General features: G+C 26.7%; 1 protein-coding gene across 1 annotated transcript; it reads right to left on the minus strand.

Annotated features, from left to right (window-relative positions):
• Positions 1-1,755: 1,755 nt before the first annotated feature.
• LOC142319954 (ciliary microtubule associated protein 1B-like) lies at positions 1,756-21,214 on the minus strand. The gene is made up of 4 exons (XM_075357632.1): positions 21,151-21,214; positions 19,241-19,456; positions 4,543-4,753; positions 1,756-2,050 (listed from the first exon to the last, which is right to left on the minus strand). Exons 1-4 carry the CDS (start codon positions 21,212-21,214, stop codon positions 1,756-1,758), a joined length of 786 nt encoding a protein of 261 aa, XP_075213747.1.
• Positions 21,215-26,837: the final 5,623 nt, after the last annotated feature.

Here is a 26,837-nt window from a genome sequence, read left to right on the forward strand (position 1 = left end):
TCATTGCCTTGATCTCTGTAAGTCTTACAAGGAAAACATTTTTCTTTAAAATACAATTCGTGTAAATACAATAGAGGAGCAACTATTACTTCCCGAAAAATAAAAATTGAGCTTATAACAATGCGAAACAAAAAAATTGCAATATAATTCAAAATTTTCCGGTATTCAATCATTATATTATATTTTATTGAACATAAGATTGGTTAAAATTGGATTCATTATAATAATATATCAGTAACAATTTGTGAGGCAAAAATGATAATATATTATTTTATTTTTTACGTCAAAAAAATTATAACCAAAATTATTATATGAATATTCAATCTTGAAAAAAATTATTAAATTAAATTAACCTGAAATTGCGCCATTAATACGGAAACAACTACGAAAATATAACTATGATTTAGTTTTGTCTTTAGTAAGGAATATACTTTTCTTCTCAGTACAACAAAAGAATTTTCATTTTTAAATAGATTCTTATTTATAACTTAATAATGATTAAATATGAGTAATAAATAATCATACATTTCCACTCCTGAAAGTAACTTTGTTTATTCAATCAATATTAAAAAACATTTCTGGCTTAAATGTCCGATTACATAGTAAATGGTCCATTTAAAAAAAAAAAATAAAATGAAAATTCTTTCATCAAAAAACAATTTTCATTGAAAATAATTCTTTGAAAAAAGTACCTCTATAAATAGGAAATAATTTTCTAAGTTTTTTAAGGTTTGTACATTACTAATACAAGAGCTATTTTAAAAACTGATTCTTTCTACCAAACAGTCCTGGCAATAGTTGAACTAAACTTGAATATACAAACAGCCAAATGAGTTTCTCATATATTTATTTTTATAAAATAGAAAAAGTTTAAAAACCATAAATGTAATAATTATTTTTGCTTAATTTTCTTTTGTTGTTGAGGTTATTTCCTCAGATTTTGCAGGTCAAATTATAGTTTAGCAATAAGATAAGTTTCATAGGCCACATAATTATAACAAAATTAAAAAAAAATGTGTATTGTAATTATACTGATAAGAATTTAATGTACTGACATAAACATTTTTGTATCAGACTCAAATTACATATAAAAAAATAAAGAAGCAAATTAATACTAGTCACGTACTTTAGAGGCAAACTTTTTATTTTATTCCATCATGTATAACGATTGTTATAGAACTATCAACATTTTTTTTTAAATTTTGTTTTATTGTTATCACTAAAATATGGTCTATCAGTATCCTATGCTTTTAAAAATGGATAATGAATTTTTTTTCATTTTTTATTAATTTTTATATGAACTAATCTGTTTTCTTTTTATAAAAGTAAAATTTCGTACATGGTTTGACAATAATAACAAAAATAATAATAAGAATTACATAAATATATTAATTCATTAAAAAAAAAAAAAAAAACTTTTAATCCAACAAATAAACCTGCATCAAGAAAAATAAGTTTTATTGACTTTTTTGTAATTAATTAGATGATTAGAAAGTTATGTTTATAAAAAAAAACAAAAAAAAAAACACAATATTAAGTAACATTGCAAAACCATTTTTATTTGATTAAAATACATATAGGAACAAAAAATGTTGTTACATTTTAATTAAAAACAACGTAAATATTTTGTTTAAAATAATGGAATATCGAATTATTCATATCAAATTAAAAACATTGTAAATAAGTGAATATAAATAAAAATATTCTTAATTCGACTTCCACAATTTCAAGTTCTATTACGCTTCGTAAAAAAGATTACAAATCGTCTTCAGTAATTTCAATTTTTTCATCATTATAATTCAATTCGAATGGTGGTATAAGTCTGTTGCCTTTTACTCCAAAGTAATAACTTGGAGTTGATTTTTTGTGAGTTAAGTTAGGAAAATACGAATTAGCAGCAGGAATTATGTATGATCTATATTGTCTATCTTTCTTACGACCTTTTTGTGAATATTCTGGAGATTTCTTTTTAAAAACATCACAATTTACTGGATTATACTGAGCAGCACTTGGTAAGAAAAAACCATGCTTTTTCTCATAACGGCCCAACCTAAAATACAACGCATAAATAAAAAATTATCCATTATAATCATTAATTTTTAGGAACTTTACTGTGAATATTAAATGGCTATTATAATACTTCATTTTAGCTAGACAAGTTAAATATAATATTAATTTTTTTATAATAGACCTCGTTTAAAACAGAGTTAAACCATAAGCTTCAGTTCAGGGTGATTTTTACGGATGATAAATGATGAAAAGTAGTTTTGATAACATAAATTTTATCAAATAAAGTTTAATGAAAGGAAAAAAACAAAATAATAATCTGTAAAAGTTTTAGAATCTTTAAATTATTAATTTCTTCATATTGCCTGTTAAAATTATTTTATAAAATTATAAACTCTTTCCAGTCTACAAGATGCAAACTCTATCAGGTGTCGAATTAAATTATACTTTTAACCCTTCTAACAAGTTCCACATTGAACAATATAGACTGCACTTCCAAAACAATGAACTTCTGAATAACAAGTACACTTAAAAGGATGGAATCCTTAACTCTTCTGAGGTAAGATAATGTACATTTATAAACAACTGATAGATAATGAGTGTACATCCATAAGTCCAATCTTCTTAAATTAAAAATAGAAAATTATCTGGCCCATGTTTACGCCTACTTCATATTAGTTAATTCAACATCGTTTATTTAGATGAAAATCATGGAAGGAACAACAAAAAACTTTGTTGGTAGTAAGCGTTGATAATTTAGAAAAATAATAACCGATGAATATAGCTTAAAGCAATTTTTATGTTTATTTTTAATGAAACTCAAAATATTCAACGATTTTTAAAAGCTACTCTTTATTTTTAAGGAAACAATTTTTAAAGGTGGGTGTTCAACTGAAGAAAGTAGGTAAATACGAATATTTATTTTAATTATTTACAGATGTAATTGATGTAGCGAGCAAAAAAATCGGGCATCAAAACTATTTTACAAGATATTATTTACAAGACTGACTTATTTAGAACTTATTGTTCATCAGAATATAGATACAACAGACTTATAGATTAAAAAAAAATACTATTGTTAACTAGATAGTTTACAATAGCGTATACAAAGTTTATGGTCCGGGAAATCATTACTTTTTTAATTGACTACAAATTGTAAGCTAGCACAGAATATAAATTAATTTTTCCACTTACTTTTTTGTTTTGATCACACTTAACTTTATTGTATAAATTTCTGCTTCCAAAAAATTATACAAGGAAATTTACATTAAATATTTAATTAAATAAACACAGAGAGTTATATTTATCATCCCGTAAGTGGTAGTAGAAATAATCTATAATTTTCTTTGGTAATAATGTTGATAGAGCTTAGGAAAATGGAACTGAACTGACTGTTAAGGCCGGAGTGACATGAATTTTAATCATAATACTCTCTTTAATTACTCTCTTTAACAAAAAATTAAAACTATCGCGATAGCTTCTGGAGTTTCATGCATTTTGACAATAATCAGTAATTACCAAATAATGCGTAATTTCATTGTAGTTTTTGATAATGGACCATTCCAAAATAATGAATTTACAGAATAAAATTCTAATTCTGTCAAGCAAATGAGTTGTAAATAGGTACAAAGCAAAAAAATACCGCATCTTAGCAGCATGCAACGCTTTAGACTATGAAATAAATTATTTGTAAATTTAATAATAAATTTCGGGTAGAAATTAATCAGTTGTATTATGTAAAATTAATTTTTAATAGAATTTTTATAATAAAATAATATATATTTTTCGTATTCTATTCTAATAAATATTTCTAAAATGTCTGAATTGATAGAATAACAAACACCGTAGCACTAAAAATGGTAAATATATTTCTTAAGTAATTTCTATTTACAATTGGTGGAGGAGAACAAGTATAGATAATATTTATTATAGTTTTCAATATTTAGATTACCAGCGACACTTTTCATTAGAAGTAAATTCTGCTAATGTCAAGTATGGATCTGGGATTAAAAACTAAATTATTTATTAGAAATGTAGCGTTTTATGGCATCAAAATAACGACCATAAAAAATTCAGAAAGAAAAATTACTGAGGGTTTGATGATGCGTTACAGGAGAATGTTGAAAATATATTGATTTCAAAAAAAGGAAACAAAGTCTTTGACAGTTATATGAGGAAAGAAATTTATATTATATTCATACTAAGAAACAAACTCAAAAATGGATATGTTCATATCAAATCTTTTTTTGCAATTACTCAGCCTAGAGAAAAAAAAATTGTGAATACTATTCAGGATTTTTATTAGAATTGATTAATATTGAATCTCTTTATATCATAACTTAATAACAGCTCAATTAATTGCAGATTCATAAACTATTATTACTAATTATAATGATTATTGTATTAATTACGGTATTTTAAATTCAAGGAATCTAGATTTTTAACTAATCATTTTTGGTGAACTGCTTTATTCAGTTGCATAAGTCGGTTTAATATTAAAATAGATATTCAAAAGAAAAAGTTAACTTTACTGACTGTGAGTATGATGGATATGTTTTTTTATAAGCCACACTCGTTCCTACAGTATCCGGTATATAGTAGGCGTTAGAAGCTGGAGACACTTTTCTACTCCCCATATCTGATCTTTTCACACCTAGAGTGAATGCTGGTGCAGTTCTATAAGTAGAACTTTTTGTATAGTCAGGAAAATATACACTTGGAGCAGGAATTAAATCATTTCTTTTACCTGTAAAAGAAAGTTTATTTTCAGTACATAATACATACTTTTCTTACTTTTATTTAAGTTTTATATATATTCATTTATAATATTAAATTCAAAAAGAAAATTTAAAATTACTGTATACTATATTTTTTAATTTGAATATTAATATACATATATCTGTATCTACTTATATACCTTTATGTACATATATATACCTTTATATACCAATATTTATATATGTAGTTTAAAATACAACTGTTTGTATTACACAAAAGTCAATCAGAAAAATGTATTTTTATGTTTTTTTTGTTTTTTTTTAAAACTATTCTAGTGAATTTTCTTTTATGGAAGGATTTTTAGGCATAATAAAAAAAGATCAAAAATGTGATGCATACCAGATACATGGGAATCGAACTTGAGGCGATGTAGAGGCCAGTATCCAACCATTACACAAGTTATGAATTTAGTTTTTCGGACTAGTATTAAGTTTAAAACTTGTCTCATGTGTGTCTTGGTTTTGCTCAATTACATTTTAATTGAACAAGCGTATTTAATTAAATTAATCTCATTAGAGTACTCTATTCTTTTCTCCAATTTTTGTATTTGGAATTTTTTATAACCTATGATGAGTTACGGTTGTGTGTAACGAGCAAAAATGTCTAAAATTAGTGCCCTAGAAATTTCTTAATTAATCGTTTCGCATTACCTAATTTGGGCGTTTTACACTTATTAAATTGTTTTAAATATTGACTACTTCAGAAATAGATATGATTAAAAACAAAACTGACTAGTATATTACTTTTTATGAATAAGTTTTTATTAAAAATTATAGCTGTAAATAAAAATAAAATATTTATACCTAATTACTAAAACAACGTTCTGAAAAAATAAAAGAGGCGATTTTCTTATCAGCTGCTGTCCACAATAGAAACAGTATTGTTAATATTAATTTAAACTGATCATTACATGACTTGGATTACATTACTAGTACACAACGCTCGATGTAGGAATGATGTAGTTATTTTTTAATAACTTTTTCAAATACCACGCAAACTTCGCTGTCCTCAATAGGAAAATATGAAGATTAATTATTAGAAGGTTGATGAAGATCAATTTTTGAGTCGTGTTATTTTAGGTTCAAAGGGAGAATACATTTTCGTTTTTAAATACACACGACAGAAAGAAATGAAACTGTATAACATCAACAAAAAAGTAATTGGGAAGTAACAAGACCACTCCTCAATTCATACAGCTCTTATGAAACGAGTAAATTACAGACAGATTTACTGCGATTATAACGAGTAAATAGAATATTTTTTTTTAAAAATGAAAAAGGAATCAATAAATACGAGGAAGAGATTGAAAACTTTTACATTGTAAATGGGTTTTTGTCTTAAAACCCTCTTTTGGAATTAAAAATACGTTTTTTAAATATTAGTGTTTAATGCTCGAAGTTTTTTTTTAAATATTTTGACATGAATCACGCGCACGTGCACACACACACACACACACACACACACACACACACACACACAATAATTTAATTAAACTCTTAATGATTATTTTGTAGTATTATTCTGCCGAATATAATGTTATTTATTTGAAAATATATCTTTGAAATTTAAAAAAAAAAAAACATTTTTATCATCCAGGTAATAACGAGCAGGATTATCGGATAAACTGTAGTATAAATTATCACATAATTTGAACGAATGGTAGCGTAAATTACATAAAAAAGATTACTATACAAAAACGTTTTCCTTTTTACGATATCAAAATAACTTAATTCGCCCAAAATATTTATCATCAATAGATACTTTCTAAAAAAAGTAACAAAATTTTGAAAGTATAACAAATTCAGTCTTATGTAAAATATTTCTGTATAGCAAATAAATTTTAGAACACCGTTAAGTTAATTTCAGTTTAATTACACTAGTTTCTATAAATAATCAATTATAAAAAAAAAAAAAACAAATTCTACGATTTATCATGACGTTATTTCTTGTTCTTTTCTGATAGTATATTTTTTTATACCTAAATACTAAAATTGAAATTATATTGCCATACAAATTGGTACATAAAACTACAATAGTTCATTTCTAAGTCCATTTCTACGTTTTTTGGCTATTAGTTTTGCTTTTAACCTTGTGGGGGAGATAATAATTTTTCAATCAATAGAAGACATATTTGTTTTAGTAAATATTCCAAATCGTTCCAATAAATATTTAAAATTAGTAACCAATATTTGAAGTAACTTTAGTAATAAAAAATTTATTATTTATTTTATGAAAATAATATTTCCATAGAAATACTGCACTGTACATACCAATTACTTCGTGTTTTTCATAAACATACAGTATTTTATTAAATCAAGTATTTTCTTATAAATCAAGTAGTATTTTCTCTTTTGAAAATACTACTTTGAATTTTCGGAAAATATTTATCACACCCACCACGTGTAAAATGCATTGTGTATATTTCTATTTTGTACAATTCTTGATGATAATATTGCTTATGAATGAAAAAAAAAAAACACTATGTACCTAAAATTCTATTATGTTAATACGTTATTATGGTGAATCATAGCGTGATAGAATTAAAATCTGATTTTATTTATAATAATTTATACCGACAAAAAAAATATATTTTTCGTTAATATAATGAAAATTTAGATGGCATAAGATAATAAAATGGATCTGTACACCTGCCAACTCGCATATATGCATAAGAGCTCTAGCTCAGGATCAAACAGTTGTAAATTGCCAATTACTAGCACGGTAGGTTATATCTGAAGGAATAATTATATCAGCGCATTGATATATTGATTAAAAGAAGTTGTCAATGAAAATAGAGAAAACATACATAATTCAGACTTTCAAGAGTGAATAATAGCATTAGTTATTATTTTTAATATTGAAAAACATATTTACATTAAAAAAAAAAAAACGTTTTAGATTCTGCAGAACAATTTATTTTCATTAAAACAAATAAAATTCTAAATAAGTAATTTTCTTGTTAAAAATCTGCGATTTGTGTGTGGAGAATATTTGATATATCTGCTTATTTTTAATTCATTACCTTCATAAAAATATTTTATCTTTTATGAAATAATTTTTGTTCTGGGTTATTACCGTAAATATAACCCCAACTAGAATGAGTATGTCCGGAAACTCTCTTCAAAGTAATTACGTTTTTTGAAAAAAAAAAAAACAAATTCTGTTTCAAAATTAATATTTTGTAATCAAATGCTTTCTTCAATTATTATTGACCACAATACTGAGTATTATGAGTTAATATCAAACGCTACAAATTAAAATTAAAATGAGTGTTTAAAAATAAATGAATATTTAAATGAAGTACCTATTAATTTCAAATTAAGTGGGTATTTAAATTAGATTTTATTTAAATTAATACAGATTTGATTTTAATTTATTTCAATTTTAAATTTTTTATTAAAAATTAGTATCTGGAAAAATGGCTATTTTCCTAAACAAAAATTGCATAGCCATAATTTTTTTTTTTTAAATTGTAAGTCAACTTCTACAATAAGTTGACTTGCTCAGCAGTAATCATTAAATTTGCGTGTAACTATGTTATCAAACTTTCAGTGTCCACAATGGAGTACACGGGTAGCTAATAGCAAGCAGGCGTTTGCTCATAGATAGAAGACTAAGTATGACAGGGCTTGACAGGCATGTTCAAAGATTAACTATAGAATACAAAACCTCTTTATTAAGCTCTCCTCACAGCATCTTCAGTGATCCAAGTGGATTAAACTTTACTTGCTCTTCTGTTCTGTTCTGTTCTTCCAATTTGCTGTGAAAAAACTCAAAGCCTTTTGATTCCAAAATAGTAAACTATTACTAGAATTCCAAACTATCTAGATTTTCTCACAATAAATAAAATTAGTTTATTTAGTAAATCTAAAAATTAAATATAACAAAACAGTTATATTTAAACTGTATTGTACCTTATTTTCCTAAATATAACAGTTTTCTCTGTGTATTACGATTTATTGTTTTATTGTAACAAATTATGCGTCATTATTGTAGTAGTATATATTAAATTAAAATTAAGTCTGTAATTTAGTTACGTGCAATTTAAATTATTAAAGCTAGGTAAAATCAACTCGTCCCAACATCACGGACTGGAGTCCAGAACAGAGCCCAGCAGAGATGCGTCCTGGAAGGCAGCCATAACAGAAGTGGATGAAGAACTTCTACACAACCTCTCCTTTCTAAAAACTTACTATTTAGATAAAAAAAATAAACCAGCAATTGCGACTCCTCCGGAATAGGGGTGGCATTGCTCCCTCCTTATAGTTAGGGCCCCGTTGTGGCGTATTCCTGCTAGCCTATTAAGCGTTAGCACCGAAAGGACTTCAGTAGACGGTCTGAAGGGAAATTACGTCGGGAGGACAGGCTCTATAAGCCTAGCCTTCCGCGGTCGGCCCATAAAATGGGTTCGATAACGCTGGTTCAACAACGGATTGGAATGCAACTAAATCCGTCTTAAATTCACTAAAATAATAATACACAAAACTTGAAAAATTAGACCCGAGATATAAAATAACCCTTTTAAAAAACAAGCCCGATTAGAATCATCCAGCAGCAAGGGACTCTGTCCAGGTTCTGCGATAAGTAGGGAATAATAAACTCCCGCCAACTTTGCATTCCATTCCAGGTAAAATCAACTTATTGTAGAAGTTTCCCCCCAAAAAAAAAAAAAATGTTTTATTACAGAAAAAAATATCTGGTTATGCAATTTTTTTGTTGTTAAATACCCAATGCCTAATAAATTTATTCATTAAAAATATATATAATATTTCAGTAACATTATATTCCACACAAACAGTTAAAATATTGTAAAAATTTACACAATCCGTTCAAATATTAAATTTACAACAAAAACAGGATGAGTCAAAGGTTTTATACTTATTAGACGGTGCTGCTTCCTGGAACTCTTCGTTTAATTCTGTTAAACCGAAAATCACTTGGTTACCAGCTTTTAAATACACATTTGTTTCATTTACATAATATGTCATCAGTTTGATTGATATTTTTAAATAATTTTAATTTTATCGAATATATTTACATTCTTATGTTTAATTTATATTTAAGAGAATAGTCGAAAAGAACATCAATTTTACCTTCTGTTTTAACAATTTGTTTTTTGTCAGTAAACTTCCTCACTTTTACCGTGGTTGTAAAATACTTTTCAAGATCTGACTGATCGAACACAAGAAGTAAATTTAGTATCTTTTATTTCCGATTAATTTATTTAATATTTTTAATTATAGCTGGATTTTAAGCATCAGTCAAAAGTACGAGTATTTGAAAATTCTCTTCTATGAGCTCTTCTATAAAAAGAACTAAAGAGAAAGAAAACAAAGTTGTCTGTAAATGGTGGGTGTTCTTATTAAGAGATAAGAGGAAACTGAATATTTCGCGACTGGTTATCTATTGACACGATTTGATTAATTAAACCTACATTGATTTATTTTTACCTGATATCTATACCTAACACGGTTATTTGGAAAACTGATTTAGAACCATATTTTTCTCTAATTTCCACTATCAACTCGTACACTTAGTAATTTTAGCGATAAATTCAATCCTTGTTTATGAAAGAAAATATGTAAAAATAAGTTTAGTAAGAAATAATTTAATAAACTCGCCGATTATCTTGGAAAAATGGTAGCATCTTGCCCTTTCATACGGTGGTGCCAAGTCCGAATTCCGGTCAGACCTGGAATTTTTCTTACACTAACAAATTTACCCTTTCACTTTCCTACGTGAAAGCTTCTTCCTAAGATTCTGCGGTGAATTAATCATCAGTAAAAAAAAAAAAATCGTTTAGTGTGTACCTTTATGTTTTATTTGATCGATTTATAATAATAAAAAAGTTTTTCAAATAAATAAAAAGAAAAAAAATGTTTTAAAATATAGCGGTATGCAATTAATATAGTGATATCTTTATATGTAGATAATACATTTATTAGGATGTTATGCAAGTAAAAATAAATAGTCTATTCTAATAAAAAATAAGTACCATTTATTTGAACCATATTCTCTATCAGAAATAAAAGGTAATAAAATATTATTACAGTGAAGGCTAAAATTTGAAAATTACCTTGCTCACAACACAAACGTGTACCACTCAGAAATTATTTCCTAAATTATATTCCATAAATAGAATATTTTTTAAACTCTTTAAATTTGAGCTAGCTTAGCTCGATCTCCTAAATTATCGTATCAAAATCCTAAAAGAACGTGTAATAGAAAAAAAATATAAAATAATACGAGGATCGTTCAATTATTAAAGACAAATTAAAAAGCCAAAAAACTATTTAATAGAATAAATTGAAACTGTCTGAGGTTGAATTTGGCCCTTCAGACATAGAAAATATCAGCAGTTTGAAAAAATCTCGTTATTATAAGGTATTTTTTTTGCAAAATGTTGGCCCAACTTGAAAGATATACCATACCGTAAAAGAACATAGTGCTACATTGAGTGTACAAAATGAAAATTGTTATACGTGCATTGAACTTATGAAATCAGGCGGAATAAGTGTTTCATTATAACGGAAGACCCGGTGGAAGTTTCAATTGACACTGAAAAATCGTATTAATGATCTTATTCGCAAGGAAAAACGCACAAAAATTTGGGTAACTGCTGAAATTTGTACTACAAATATTAGTGTTATCTATTCCATTATCCACGATAAACTGACTTACTGTGAAACGTGTTAGATGTTGGTACGGAAACAATAGACTCAAAATCACAGACACGGTATTCACAAACGGAAATTAAACAATGGTTTTTGTGGAAAGTCTTTTTTAGATTACTCAATACCTCATTTTGTAACTAGAATTCCTTATATTTAGCCTGAATCCGAAATCAGAGTTTGGAATGGAAACATCCATAGTGCCAGAAAAAAATTCAAAACTTACAAATCATCCTGTAAAATTATACTAACGGCGTTAGTATTTAGGTCTATAAAGGCCCAATTTATTGGAATTATTTGGAAGAACGAGTACAATCAGCAGTGAGTTGTATTGTAACTGCTAGAAAATAAAGAGAAACCCGCAATTACGAGGAAAAATTCTCGTTTTTTTGCAAAAGTTCTAATAGTTTGCAGGTAACGCTCACCCCCTCAGAAAGCTCAAAAGAGAAGCTAAACTATACAAAGATTCGGGAGGGTGTATCACATCCACCTTACAGTCCAAATCTCTTCAAAATCAGATCTTTACTTGTTTGATCCTCTTAAAAGTGTTTTACACGTCCTACCACGCTCGGAAATGGATTAATAATCCACGAGTGGATTAATAATGAGGTACGGGAATGACAGACACAAGGGAAACTTTATTATAGAAATAAAAAATACCACAGAACGAAGATACAATTCCATTATATCTGGCCGTGGTTAAGGAAAATTAAAAGTAAAAAAGGTCGTTTTTCATAAATGAAATAGATATTCTGATACTAATATTTACATTTTATTTGATGTCAAAACCTATTTATCATCTACGATATTAGTAAATAGTTGTAAGTGATTAAATTAGGTAAAAAGTTAATGATTTACAAAATCATAATTCAAATCTAATTTACATTTGGACATTTTACGTATGCCGTCTTCCTAACACAGAATAGGATTAGCCATCTCTGTGTCACAAACTGTTGCTAATATTGGTCGTGTCACTTTTTCATTACTTTTTATATTGATAATTCTAATCACAGTCACTGAAAGGCGACTGAAATTGTTATGATGTGAATTTTTAGAATTAAAATTAGAATGTTAATGATAAATATTCGTTTAATTATTCAAGTTAACCAACAACAATTAAATATATAAATTGTTTCTATACTAACACTTGATGATAGCAAATGTAAAGATGTATATTTTTTAACAAAAACTAAAAGAACATGCCATACAAAGTTAATTAACTGATTACAAAATGTCATGTAATTTATCATTTATTCATTAAGTTAAAAAAATTAAATTTACTGACTACCGGGTTTTAAAATTAAACTTATATAATTTTAAAATACGTTGTACAGTTTATGTTGCGTGAAATTATCACAGTTTATCCACCACTATAATTTTCAGTACTATTCATAAAATTTTATAGAATTTGCAATTTTTTTTTTTAAATTAAATTCTATCATTTTACATAACAGTCATTATTTATTTTTCCTAGAATGTATTTATTAATTTTTTTTATAAGATGATAAACATAATTATATGGAACTAAAATACTTTATTAGAAGTTATTATTTGGATAAAGAAATTATTATATTTAATATTTATGTTTTATTGGGTTAGGATTCTGCAAATTAGTAATGTTCACAGTAACCCACCGGGTTGGTCTAGTGGTTAACGCGCCTTCCCAAATCAGCTGATATGGAAGTCGAGAGTTCCAGCGTTCAAGTCCTAGTAAAGCCAGTTACTTTTAAACGGATTTGAATACTAGATCGTGGATACCGGTGTTCTTTGGTGGTTGGGTTTCAATTAACCACACATCTCAGGAATGGTCGAACTGAGAATGTACAAGACTACACTTTATTTACACTCATAATATCATCCTCATTCATCCTCTGAAGAATTATCTAAGCGGTGGTTACCGGAGGCTAAACAGGGAAAAGAAAAAAAAAAAAGTAATGTTCACATTGTATCGTATAAGTTTTCTTTTATTTTAAATTGCAGTGTTCAATTAATTTGTTAGAATTACAAAACCATCCTTTTAAAATCTAAAATAATTTATTTTTTCTAAACTTAACCTATATTTTTAGTGTCACTTTTCAATCAAACAAATGGAATTTTAATAATACTACTTGTATTGCTCATGCTATCAGAGAGTTACCTTTAAAAACGTTACCAAGGCGACTGGAATCCTTTCTCTAGCGATCTCCTAACCAATTATATATAAAAATAATACACCTGGCAACGTCCCGAATTCAATTATGGTAGTCTTTTCAATTACATTAACTTTCTTAAAATTGCTACTTTAACCTGGAGTGTTTTACAACCATCTGAATCTCATCATGAGTCATGAGTAGCATTTTCTGTTTAGCATTAATGCTAAAATCATGAAATAGATTTATAAGTATCTTACGCAATTACATGATATATGTTTGTTATTTAAAGTATTAAAATAATTTATAATATATACTGAGAAGATATTTCTTTGTAATTAAATACATGAGACTTAATACTGTTTTATTTTTATTCTTTTTTATTATTTATTTATTTTTATTTTTTTGTTAACTTAGTCATTTCGTTTGTTTCTTTTAATTATTGTTACGGTTTCTTGCAGTTTATTTTTAATATTTGTTTTAATTTGGCTTTTTCTTTAGCATATGAATTTCAATTAATGTTAATTACGTCCAGTTTGTTTTTATTCATTTACTTTTCAACAAAAATAGACTATTTAATTAACTGCAACGTAGTTGGACGAACTGTTAACAAACATTGCGGATACAATTTCAAATATAATGTTTACTGTGAAAATTGTACTTAATATTGTACCTCACACCATCTTTAGGTGACTGTAGCAACTAAGTGAGTAACAACTGATACCTAAACCACACCATTGCTTTGTTGTAAAGAAATGAATTATTATCTTTAAAAACTAAAATTCTATTATTATTTTTATTAGCGTGCACATTTTAATTGAAGGAAATACTAATTTAATTTTTTTCATTTTTAATTGTTATATATAAATACAGTATACTGGTTTATATATATCCTATCATCGTTTTGTTATTTTTTTCGGTTTTAGTTATTGTGCTTTTTGAAATTTTATTATTGTGTTTTTATAGTTATCGACTAAAGATCCTTGAATCTTCTTCTGATAAAATCTATCAGATTCAACGTGATAGATTGTTTAGATTAGTATTTAAATGCTTCACCATTTTTTTTTTTTTTTTTTTTTGTATTTATTGGTACTAATCTAAATTTTTTATGTTATTGTAGGGGAAAAACACTAGATTAAATATTAAAATTAAATTTACGCCGTTGTGGCGTATTCCTGCTAGCCTATTAAGCGTTAGCACCGAAAGGACTTCAGTAGACGGTCTGAAGGGAAATTACGTCGGGAGGACAGGCTCTATAAGCCTAGCCTTCCGCGGTCGGCCCATAAAATGGGTTCGATAACGCTGGTTCAACAACGGATTGGAATGCAACTAAATCCGTCTTAAATTCACTAAAATAATAATACACAAAACTTGAAAAATTAGACCCGAGATATAAAATAACCCTTTTAAAAAACAAGCCCGATTAGAATCATCCAGCAGCAAGGGACTCTGTCCAGGTTCTGCGATAAGTAGGGAATAATAAACTCCCGCCAACTTTGCATTCCATTCCAGGTAAAATCAACTTATTGTAGAAGTTTCCCCCCCAAAAAAAAAAATGTTTTATTACAGAAAAAAATATTTGGTTATGCAATTTTTTTGTTGTTAAATACCCAATGCCTAATAAATTTATTCATTAAAAATATATATAATATTTCAGTAACATTATATTCCACACAAACAGTTAAAATATTGTAAAAATTTACACAATCCGTTCAAATATTAAATTTACAACAAAAACAGGATGAGTCAAAGGTTTTATACTTATTAGACGGTGCTGCTTCCTGGAACTCTTCGTTTAATTCTGTTAAACCGAAAATCACTTGGTTACCAGCTTTTAAATACACATTTGTTTCATTTACATAATATGTCATCAGTTTGATTGATATTTTTATCATTTTTTCATTGCTTTGTTGTAAAGAAATGAATTATTATCTTTAAAAACTAAAATTCTATTATTATTTTTATTAGCGTGCACATTTTAATTGAAGGAAATACTAATTTAATTTTTTTCATTTTTAATTGTTATATATAAATACAGTATACTGGTTTATATATATCCTATCATCGTTTTGTTATTTTTTTCGGTTTTAGTTATTGTGCTTTTTGAAATTTTATTATTGTGTTTTTATAGTTATTGACTAAAGATCCTTGATTCTTCTTCTGATAAAATCTATCAGATTCAACGTGATAGATTGTTTAGATTAGTATTTAAATGCTTCACCATTTTTTTTTTTTTTTTTTTTTGTATTTATTGGTACTAATCTAAATTTTTTATGTTATTGTAGGGGAAAAACACTAAGTTTTATTACATTTTTCTTCTTATTAAGACTTACATTAATCAATTTTTGTAGGTTATACTCGTTATTATAAAGTGGTATTTAAAGAAATACATATCTTTAAAAAAAATTTTCGTTATTTACTCTACTACTTCCAACAAAACTTTCTTTCTAAGAAATTAATTGTAAAGTCCGAGAGTTGAAGTTTTTTCGTGCGGTTGTACTAGGTGAACAACTAGCTTGTAGCTTTACTTGTAAAGGAGATTATCTCAAAGACTACAGTTAGGAAAATAAAATAACGTAATCCCTTAGTTTATTAGCTTTGGAAAATTCAATCATTTTTCATTTTTCATTAGAGATAAACTTTAAGTGCTTTTTGGCCGAGGTCTTAATAACAAACTCATATTAACCCTTAGAGAGCATTAATATGTTTATAAATGGTGTTTAATGTAACCATCAATAAACTAAGACATTTTAAGCATGAAAAAAATCCCCACAAAAAACAAAGTAAATTATTTTTATTAAAAGCAAAAAATTCAGCTGAATTACATTAACATCTATGCAGTAATATACCATTCATTTATTAGGTAAAAAAATTGGAAACCAAAAAAGGAAAAATACAACTAACTAAACAAAATACAACTAGTGGCAGTAATCAAATTACTTATATATTATTACTGGATTCATTTAATAACTATTTTCCGTAATTCTTTGAAGAAAATTTCTGGGCTAACTGAAATAATTATTCGACATAAAATATCGTGGTAAATGAGTTAAACGTTAGAAATGGAGATTACATTCAACAGTGTGCCTTCCGCGTTGTTTTAATGTTACCTGTTATGCTTAAACTAACCAGTTTTATTAGAAATAATGTTAAAATTATAAAAATAAGATCAAAACAAAGAACACCTGTAATCAAAATGTATCCATTTGGTTGACAAAAATTTACAGCCATTGGATGTTATAAATGATAAAACTACTTTCAAAAGTATATATATATATATATATATATACAATCGATTGCCAAGAAACTAACATGAGAATCAGAATGAATGAAACGTTTCAATATAATCTAAATATGTGAGTAGATTACGTAGATCTATAAAGATATTTTTCTGAACTGATAAATCTGTTCATCAATTGTCTTATTTAAATTTAGGTATATTTACTATGAAAAATCAACTTCTTATTTTTTGTCTTACGAAATTCTCGTATGCAAATCCGTTTGCAAGAAATTAAAAGTTTAAAAAATTACTTGAATTTTGTTTTATTTAACGATAAAATTTGTAAGAAGAATTAATTAAATATTTATTTATTAAATTATTTATTTGTTGCTAGAATATCTAATGAATAATTTAGATTTCTGATTAAAATACAGATTACAATTATTTAAAAATATTGAGGTTTTAGCTGTACTGATTTTTTCCCCTATTTTTGTACCCTCTTAATTAATTTTAAAATTGCCTTATTAAAAGTCAAAGGAATGCGGTGCGGATGCGAAATAAATGATTTGGTGAGGTACTCGATTAAACACTGTGTATGGCACCTACTTATATTAAATAAATATTTAAATACTTTATTTTCAAAAATTATGTTTCAATAGCTATCAGAAAAATAATCATACTTTCATTTTTCGAAGATATTCAAAACAGATTTTGAATTAATTTTCTATCTCTGTAAGCGCCAGTTATAGTTTGAATTAAATAATAATCCAATTCAAACTGTTCCATTAATTATAAAACGACGTCATTTTAAATCATTCTTAAATTAATTAATATAGTTGTTGAATTAAATATTATTGTTAATGAATGTTTAATCTAAATGCTAACTCATCGGATATGACGAACACAAATGTGAATACAACATAATGGTTCAACAAAAATGTTAAATACCATTTCAATATTTCTTATGATGAGCGTGCGAGTTGATTATTAAGATTCATAAAAAATCAACAAAGCAGTGATATCTTAAAAAAAGATTTTTTTCCTTTTTAGAATATATTAAATGAAAACATTACTTATAAATATTAAAATTAAAAATATATCTAAAAATTTATATAATTTTAAATGAAATATAAATAAATATTTTTAAATCTATTAAAAAATATGTAAAGATATATGTACTGAAATTTGATTTCATTTAAATATGTAGTATAAACTACTTACACATTTCTATTTTTTGTTTACATTACTAATTTTGTTCTTTTTTTACTATGTATACCATTATTAATTATTTTTAATGATTATTTCGTGAATTATCGTTTAATTGTTGTCGGTAATGACTGATTATTATACTGTTATAAAATTTCAAGGTAACTGGACAATATTAAGTGGATGAACAGTTTTATTCGGAAGGCCACAACATGTGAAAATAAAAGCATTTAATGAAATTATTTACTATGCCAAAAATCGTCCGATAAAAAAGATATATCAACCTGTAAATCACTTCGATTATTATTAAAAGAAAACACTAGATTTTAGATGAACTGTCATCTACTCACGGCGAGTAAATTTACAAGTGCAACAAAACTACCACAGAAACAATAAATTAACTGTTCTTGTCTTTTGTTATATCAACAGCTGTAACTGACATCTTATTAATGTAATTAGTATTTTATTAACTTATTTCTACTTTAAAGTCTAAAAACTCTTTAAGCCGTATTGTGTACGTCGTTAATTTTTCCTGGGAAAACTAAACTACTATATTTTTTCCTGGTTTTAAGCAGGAAAATGCAATATAATATTTCATAGATAAGTTTATTTATAGGTAATCGTAGATTATTATACTTTCAATCTGAAAAGAGGAAATAAATATTTAATTTTATTTGCCGAAACAAATTAAGTGGCGTCAAATTATTAACGGAGAAAATAATTGTAATTAAATAGAACACCAATAAGATAAGTTTGATACGCCGGCTATAGTGAAATATTTGCTTAGGTGCTGTAAACTCTTCTAAAAGGTCCCAAAAATAGAAGTATTTTTATTTAATAAGAAGAAGCAATAATACTTAAATATTACTTTTAGACGATTAGAAACCATTCATTTAATTAAATAAGAGTTAAATTAATTAGGATAATTTGTATATTGTGAAATAAATAATCAATGTAAGTATGGAATGCAATTAATTTTATAAGATATATCAAAATTTGTTAATTTTATTAATTTATATGCATACATATATATATATTTTTTTTTTCTTCATTTGTTAAATGAGTAATACAGTACATAAGCTCATGGCTTATGCGGGGGAATAATATACTTAATTTTAATAATATTAAAATAATATATTAATATAATTAATAATTAATGTAATTAACATTTTCAAGTAAAAGTAATTACAAGGAATATTTTTATTAATTTTAGAATAAATAAATAATACCTGTTAATTTGTAACCTACAATTCCCCCTGGTAACTTAATGGGTCCATTACGAAGTACTCCTCTTGTATTATAAATAATTGGTGACGGTGTATAACCTTTCTTTTCATATGGATTAGAAAAACGTGGTCCCAGAGAGAAAGCTGGACTCCTTTTAATAGTCACATCATGATTGTTAAAACCCACACTAGGTGGCAGCATATACTTGGGACCTGGTGCTATAAACAGTTAAACCGTAAAATTACATTTCATATCTAGACTGCTATTATCACTTTTACATCGAAAACTATATTATATGATTAGTTTACTGAAAATCCTATAATTTAACATAAGACTAATTTAATAAAATTTCGTGTTTTATAATTCTGAATGAAAAATGATGTATACTATTTCTTAATTGTAGGTTGGAAGTTATGAAATCATTTGTTTTCTTTTACCGGTTCTGCCTAAATATCAATTGATATTTACATAGTATCATAAAAAACTACGAAGTCAAAACTTTTATTATTTACAAATTTCTATTTTTTAAAGTAATAAACAATCGTTTCAGTAATTTTTGAGTTACAATAAGTAAAAATATTTTACCTTGGAACTATTATTTACATTAATAAAAATCAGTAAAATTATGCTTTGTTTACTTTCCTTTTTTTAAACAACAATACTGATAATTTTTACATTAATTCCTTTAAAAAAATTTAAAAAGCATACGGATACATTAAAGCGTAATATTTATTTTTATAAATGAAATAAATTTCTTTATACTTATAAAATAGAAGTTGCTCGAAAATGAAACATTTATATTTCTTAGCCACATTCTTATTCATAAACTCAATTAAAGTTGTATTTTTAAAATATTTTTTCAATTTAAAACCCTAGGCTAGAAAAAATTATCTGATAAAAATTTATTATATAAAATATGTGTAGGAATATACAAATATTTACTTGTTTTCCCTTTAATTGATTAATAATACATATGTAGAAAATAACACGATGAGACTGCCATAGTTATAGATAAACCTCTTATGTTGAATATGTGAAATTTGTATTTGTTTACTACCAAATTTTTGACTATTTAGAGATTACTTGTGCATATTACTGCATTGATTTTAAATTTTTTATAGAAATTAAAAAATTATAGAAATCGTACATTAGCCGACTAATATAGAAGAAGGGTTGCTTGTTTTCTGTAATTCCCAAACGGCTGGAGCCGTTGTAATTAAATGCGTTTCAATATTACATTTAAAGTTAGGTATATGACGACCTGAAATAAGTAATAAACAGAAAATACTACTTTATCCACCGCCAAATATTAGAATAATTTTAAACTCATAAAATAGGGTGTGAAAAAGAATTTAAATTTCGAATGGCATATTTATAATAGGAATTCTCCTTTAAAAAATTTCTTTGAAGTTTCAACTGCTTATCGTAATTCAACATTATCGTAATTGTCAACATAAGGATTATATTTTTTGAATTGCAAAGTATAAAGAAATATTTGGAATGAATGTAACCTGGATATTATCTTTTCGGGGCTTTTAAACTATGTTTGGCCAAACTAGAATGTGTACCGTGTCCCCCCTGAAACTCAATCGCTCTCTTTCTGTTTAAGTATATATATATATATATATATGTGTGTGTGTGTGTGTGTGTGTGTATGGGGCTCATTTGATGTGAGCCCCATCAAAGAAAGAATGAGAAAGAGAAAAGACGAACATACAAGTGATTATTCTTTTCATAAATAAAGTGTAGTGTATTTAAAACTGAGAAATACCTTTATATGTTATTTTATTTTACGTAAGGTACAATATTTTATTTAAATCCTACTCTTTTTTCGGGGAAAACTAAAGATTGTAAATAAAATATCATGAATAGTCTTTCAAGAAATCTAATGCAGTGAAACAAGATTTATTACAACGCATTATCCTTAATGTAATACTTGGGGTTACGCTCAGATCTTTTTCACGTGTAAAATACATCCCATAGTTCTAGCGAATCCACGTTGTTGTTCAGTATCTTGCTGCCTCTACAGTATCGTAAGCAACTCGTCATGAAAATTAAAGCTGTAAACAATTTGAAAAATGTTATTTTAGCTAAAATTAAAAGTACCAATAAAAAATTGTGTGGAGTAAAATATTTTATAATTACAAGTATACTAACAAAAATAAGATATAAATTTTGCATAAAAGATTGTTTAAATCATTGTAAAAACAAATTATCCCAAACTATTTCGTTTTTGGTAATTCTTAAATTGGAACCTCTACTCATAATAATGGAGATGACGTTTATTTTAAATTACAATATATTTTTCTTAAAGCAATCCAAATTTCTTTTATGTTCATGAAGAGAAGTATTTTAAAATCAGTAATAATTACAGTATTAAAATCTGATTATCAAACAAAATAAGGATCGATACGTCAAAAATTATATATTTTTTCCTGTTATTCAAATCTTCCTAATTTATATTAATTCAAAACATTTATTTATACAGACAACGGCATGAATCATTTTATATCAATTAATTCATTAATTTTAAAATCAAAACTATTTTAAACTCATCAAATGGTGTCACATTAAAAATAGTGATTTTTATTAAATTAATTTTATACAAAATTTAAAATACATTCTTGCTATGTAAAACAAATAAACCGCCAATTTTAATTGACCAATTAATTTCGATTAACTACATGTTTCAGAAATGACCGGCCTGTAGAAGATTACACCTCATTTACATGTCATACATATCATCCTCATTTTGTTGGGTAGTGGGGGGAGGGTTGCTTATTGTTCACTAGTTGAACAGATTGGAACGTAAACATTAGAAAGTAGGAAACAAATTTTAATTGAGGTTAAAATGAGTAAAGAGTCATTATGAACAGAAATAAATAAATAAATAATATATTCCTTACAATTTCATTCAATTCATCAAACTAGAAATCAACGTATATTAATTTTATGTAATAGAACTGAAATATAATTTTCAATAAACAACTGAATTAATGATGTATTCTTTATTAATTTTACTTACTGATATGATACTGCAGACGCAATTGAGATTTACTTAGTCCCGCAAATTCCATGTTTGAAAGTTTTGATACGGATTAAATTTTCGTAAAAAAAAATTCAATTATGCATAGAATGATTTAGGTTTTATAATTACCTAGTCAATGGATTGCGAAAAAAAATTAAATGATCAAATAAACACAGCTGATTAAATAAATAAACATTTGCATTCTTTATTACATATTTTGATTTAAATGATTTATAATTATTTATTGAAGGTAATTTTAGTTTTTTTTTTCTAATAGATTTTATTAAAATTAAAGAAGAAGAGTAACAATTAATATTAGCCGTGGCATATGGGATTTTTTTTACGTTTCCGGTTTTAGCTCTATTGCTGCTTTAGCAGCATAGCTGTATAAAGAGAAAATATAGCAATAGGCCAAAATGTTGGTAAGCTATGTTTTGGAAAACGTTGAATTATCTTAATCCAAAGACCACAAACGCTTTATAAAAAGTTGAGGAAGATTTATGTAAGCACATGGGCTAGCCTGTATTTTGATTACCACGTCCGCAATAAACAGATATTTTAGTTATATTGTAACATTGTATGTGATGGAAACATTGAGCAAGGCATTGACATAAGAACGTTTAGGTTTTGATAAATACAAACATCGCTGTACAGGACTAATTTTTTTGTCTTTTTCAGTTGCTCCGAGTGGCAATTTTTCAGTTAAAAGATATAAGTCCAAATGGATGCAAACTCTTCCGCATTTATACCACCGTCTTAATCCACATGAAACAGAAACCTTTGTCATTAATTAAATTTAAAAAAAAAACAAATTGTGTACTTGAAGTAATGTGTTATAGTACACGTGCTTCATATTGGATTTATTATTATTATTATTTGGAGTCATTAGAACTGCTTGTAAATCGAAGGTTGAACACATTTTTCATTATCTTTATCTTTCTGCTTTTCTTTCCTTGCTTCCAGTTTTTTAGAAATATGTAATTGATTATTTTGTTCAAATATAGTACCCATCTTGTCAGCAGTACATTTTTCACACATATCTTTTTTTTTGGGCGGAAGAGTGCAATATTTTTAAAACTTAATACTTTGTTGAAGACAATTATAGATGATGGTTCATGCGATTCGCACCAGTCTTTCATGTAGATCGTTTTTAGATGACCATTCAGGAAGAAGATATTTCTTAGAAGAAGAAACTCTACAGTAGTGCAATTTCATAGAAAGTAATGCGTCTACAAAAGCAACCAGTTATTTCTTTCATTCTTCAAATGGCAATGTCTGATCGTCTTTCTTATCTCTAAGCTGTCTGGATTTGGGGTCATTTTTCATATCGGTTTTCTAGTTATGTATAGTCCATCTTCCAAACCAAAGGGTGTTCAAGAACATGATTTTGCACAGTCCCTTCTTCTCATCACCAATTCTTAAGTGCTAGAAAAGAGATTGAATTGTCTTGAGTTGTCTACATATATTCGGTCCCTCGGTCACCTCGTCGGAATACAGATGATAAAACAAAATCATTTACATACATTTTCTTTTTTTCCCCTAGAGCTTTATTTTCATGAAGTTTTTTCCAAAAACCTTTCAAAAATATTTTTTTGTCATCTTCACTTACAGAGGCACATGTCATTATGCCTAAGTTTCTACACTTGGGCATAATGACAAGCAAGTGAGATTTTATTTTCATTTTCTGAGTTTCCTTAGACTTATCATAAAGCCATTTTCCATCTTCATTAGTACGGCCGTACGACCCAAGTAAGACTGGTCCGTTTGTCGACGCTTTCTATTTTTTTCAGCAAATCAGTCAGGTTTAAAACTTGGGATCTCTTTTTTCGCTTTTTACTATCTTCAGGTAAATCAGAGTTTCTGTCAGAGGTGCTGCTATAATACGAGTACGAAATCAGGCAGCATTTTTCTGATATTTCTAGTCTTTCATCTTCAGATATTGTACACTGATCAACTCTGAAATCGAGTGTAGGCACTCGTCCTCTTACAGGCTATCAATCTGATGAAGCTCATTGATTACGTGGTCAAACACAATAGTTTCTGTTAAAGGCATTTCTGAATTCTCTTTTATAAATTCAATTTCTACATTATCGGCGAATGTATAAATTTTTTGTAGGTGTTCAGGATCAAAAATAACCCACATACCTCAAAATTAGCATGGAGATCATGTTGAGGACTTACGTGCTCACAATCCGTGGTAGCATTGTTAAAATGTTTGAAGGATGAGCACTATTGCTCTCTTCTGAATTTTCATTAATTCCAATTTCTTTTATTCTCTCTAAGGTTAGATTAACCAGCTTCCGTCCCCCCGACATCTAAAAGTAACAAAAAAATATAAAGATTAATCGTGAACATGTAAATTGGTCAAGATAACACAATTACTATTTTACTATTATTACTATGATTATTGTAATTACGTTGGATAATTACAGTAAATTAAATTCTATACGTACCTTAAATGATAAAATACAAAGATGAATAAGCAGCAGTAACAGATCAAACCACAAATAAAGGATCTCAATAATCCCAACATAACCCAATAAACGACCAATCAGCTGATGGAGATAGCAGTTTTTTAGAGGGACTTTATACCCATTTTTCTTGTTAAAGGCAGTTTTTTTATTCTTTTCAATGACACCAAAATCACTTTTGGTTTAAATAATGGAGTTAGCAGATTAACACCCTTACCTTACGAAATGTACCTAACTATTAATGCACTTCTTTTAATGAAATTTCCAGGTTACGTGCAGGGCAGATTCCTAGTGAAATAGTAAAACAACTCCCTAAAACAAACACATTGTTTTTCTCACTTATCTGTTTGATACCATATTAAGAGTTGTAGGTTTTTAAAACCATTAAAAACCCGGATAATCTCTCTTTACCCTCTTCTGCTTGTCCATAGTTAAGTAATGTAGATTATAAATAAATAATATTATATATAAATATATAGATATTTGTTATATTATATTATAGTATAAATAAATAAATATTTTAATAATTAAAAATTTTTAATTTTTAAAATTATTATTATTTTTGTTATTATTATTATTATTAATACTTCCTTCTTATAATAAGTTTGTTGTAAAATGAAAATGTAATTTCAGGGAAGAAACTTTTAGAAATAATAACATTTTAATTAAAAACACGTAATTGAGACAACAGATGCACCCTCTAGCTTACTTCTGTTTACTAGAAAAGTCTAAAGCAGAATTTTTCTTAACACTTATTTTTGTAAAATTTTCCTGGTAGTCTTCTAAGAATTTATTATCAATATTTCGTTACCTTATGTAAAAAAATTATTTTTGTTTACTTACTTAATTAAATGTATTTTTATTCAAATATTACAATTTCTGCAATTATGTTATTCATAATGATGTACATTACATAATATTATATAATGTGATATATGTTATAACAAGTCTAGTATAATGGACTGTGGGAACGAGTTTCTTCCAATTAAGAAGAAAGAAAGAAAAAATAAATTAGAATCTAGAAATAATTAAGAGAGATGGATTCTTTTCTTAGAATAAGAGGACGGTTTAATAATCTGTTTTTTTTTAAAAACAAACAGAGGCACCTACCAAAGTTCTTGTTCAACCAGAAGGGGTACCGGACCGGAATAAGAACTTATAGAAAAACGTAATGGCGTGATCAATGAAAATTATTACGCTTCAACAATTAAAGGAACTAATTGAGTACTGCTTCTACAGGCCAGAGATATAAATACTAACAAGTATCTGTGGGGAGAGTCAGTATTTTGGCGAGGCCTTGTTAGGTGCAGTCTTTACCTCAAGCGATAAAAGTGAGTACTTTTGCAAGTCCGAGTTGGAGGCAATTGCGATGATAGTGATATCACAAAGCGTGTGGTAAAAAGGACGTCGCGAGTATTTCAATGTTGACAGTTGGTGTATGCAAGAAGTTGTTTGTGAGTTATTGGTAAACAGTTGTGAAAGTGACAGTATTTTATTCATTCATAAAGTGTAAAGTAGTTCTATTGTAAAAACAGTAAAAGCAATAATATTTGTAGAAAGTGAATTGTATGAACTTTAGACTGTTCTACTGTTATCTACTTAGTACTGTAATATTAGGTCCCAGCTGTTATAAAGTTTTTAGTAAATTTTACAGCATTCTGTTTTTATAATTTAACTGTCATTAAATAAATCAAGTCCTTTTTAATTGAATTATTATTTGTATGATATATATATATATATATATATTACCATTGTTATTATTTTCTTTATTTTTTTTATGTCTTTAGGGTAATAAATTTTATTTGTAAGAAATTTTTATGTTTGTAAGTCTCTCAATATTCTTGTCGAACCGCGAACACACGACAGTATGTGTACATTATAAGCCCGCCTTTTTTGCAGAGTATAGTTATGAAATTTACTTACTAAATTTTTTCAGTTTTAATTATAATTATTTGCAACACTTATACGATGTATATATATATATATATAAATTTTTAACAACTGATTTAATTCTCACTAAAAGAACAAAGTTTTTGCGATGAGATTTATGAGAATCGATTTCAAAAACTTTCAATAGATATAATTAAATAGAATAACATT

The sequence above is a fragment of the Lycorma delicatula genome, chromosome 2 (assembly GCF_047948215.1).
Source record: "Lycorma delicatula isolate Av1 chromosome 2, ASM4794821v1, whole genome shotgun sequence".
Lineage (NCBI taxonomy): Eukaryota > Metazoa > Arthropoda > Insecta > Hemiptera > Fulgoridae > Lycorma > Lycorma delicatula.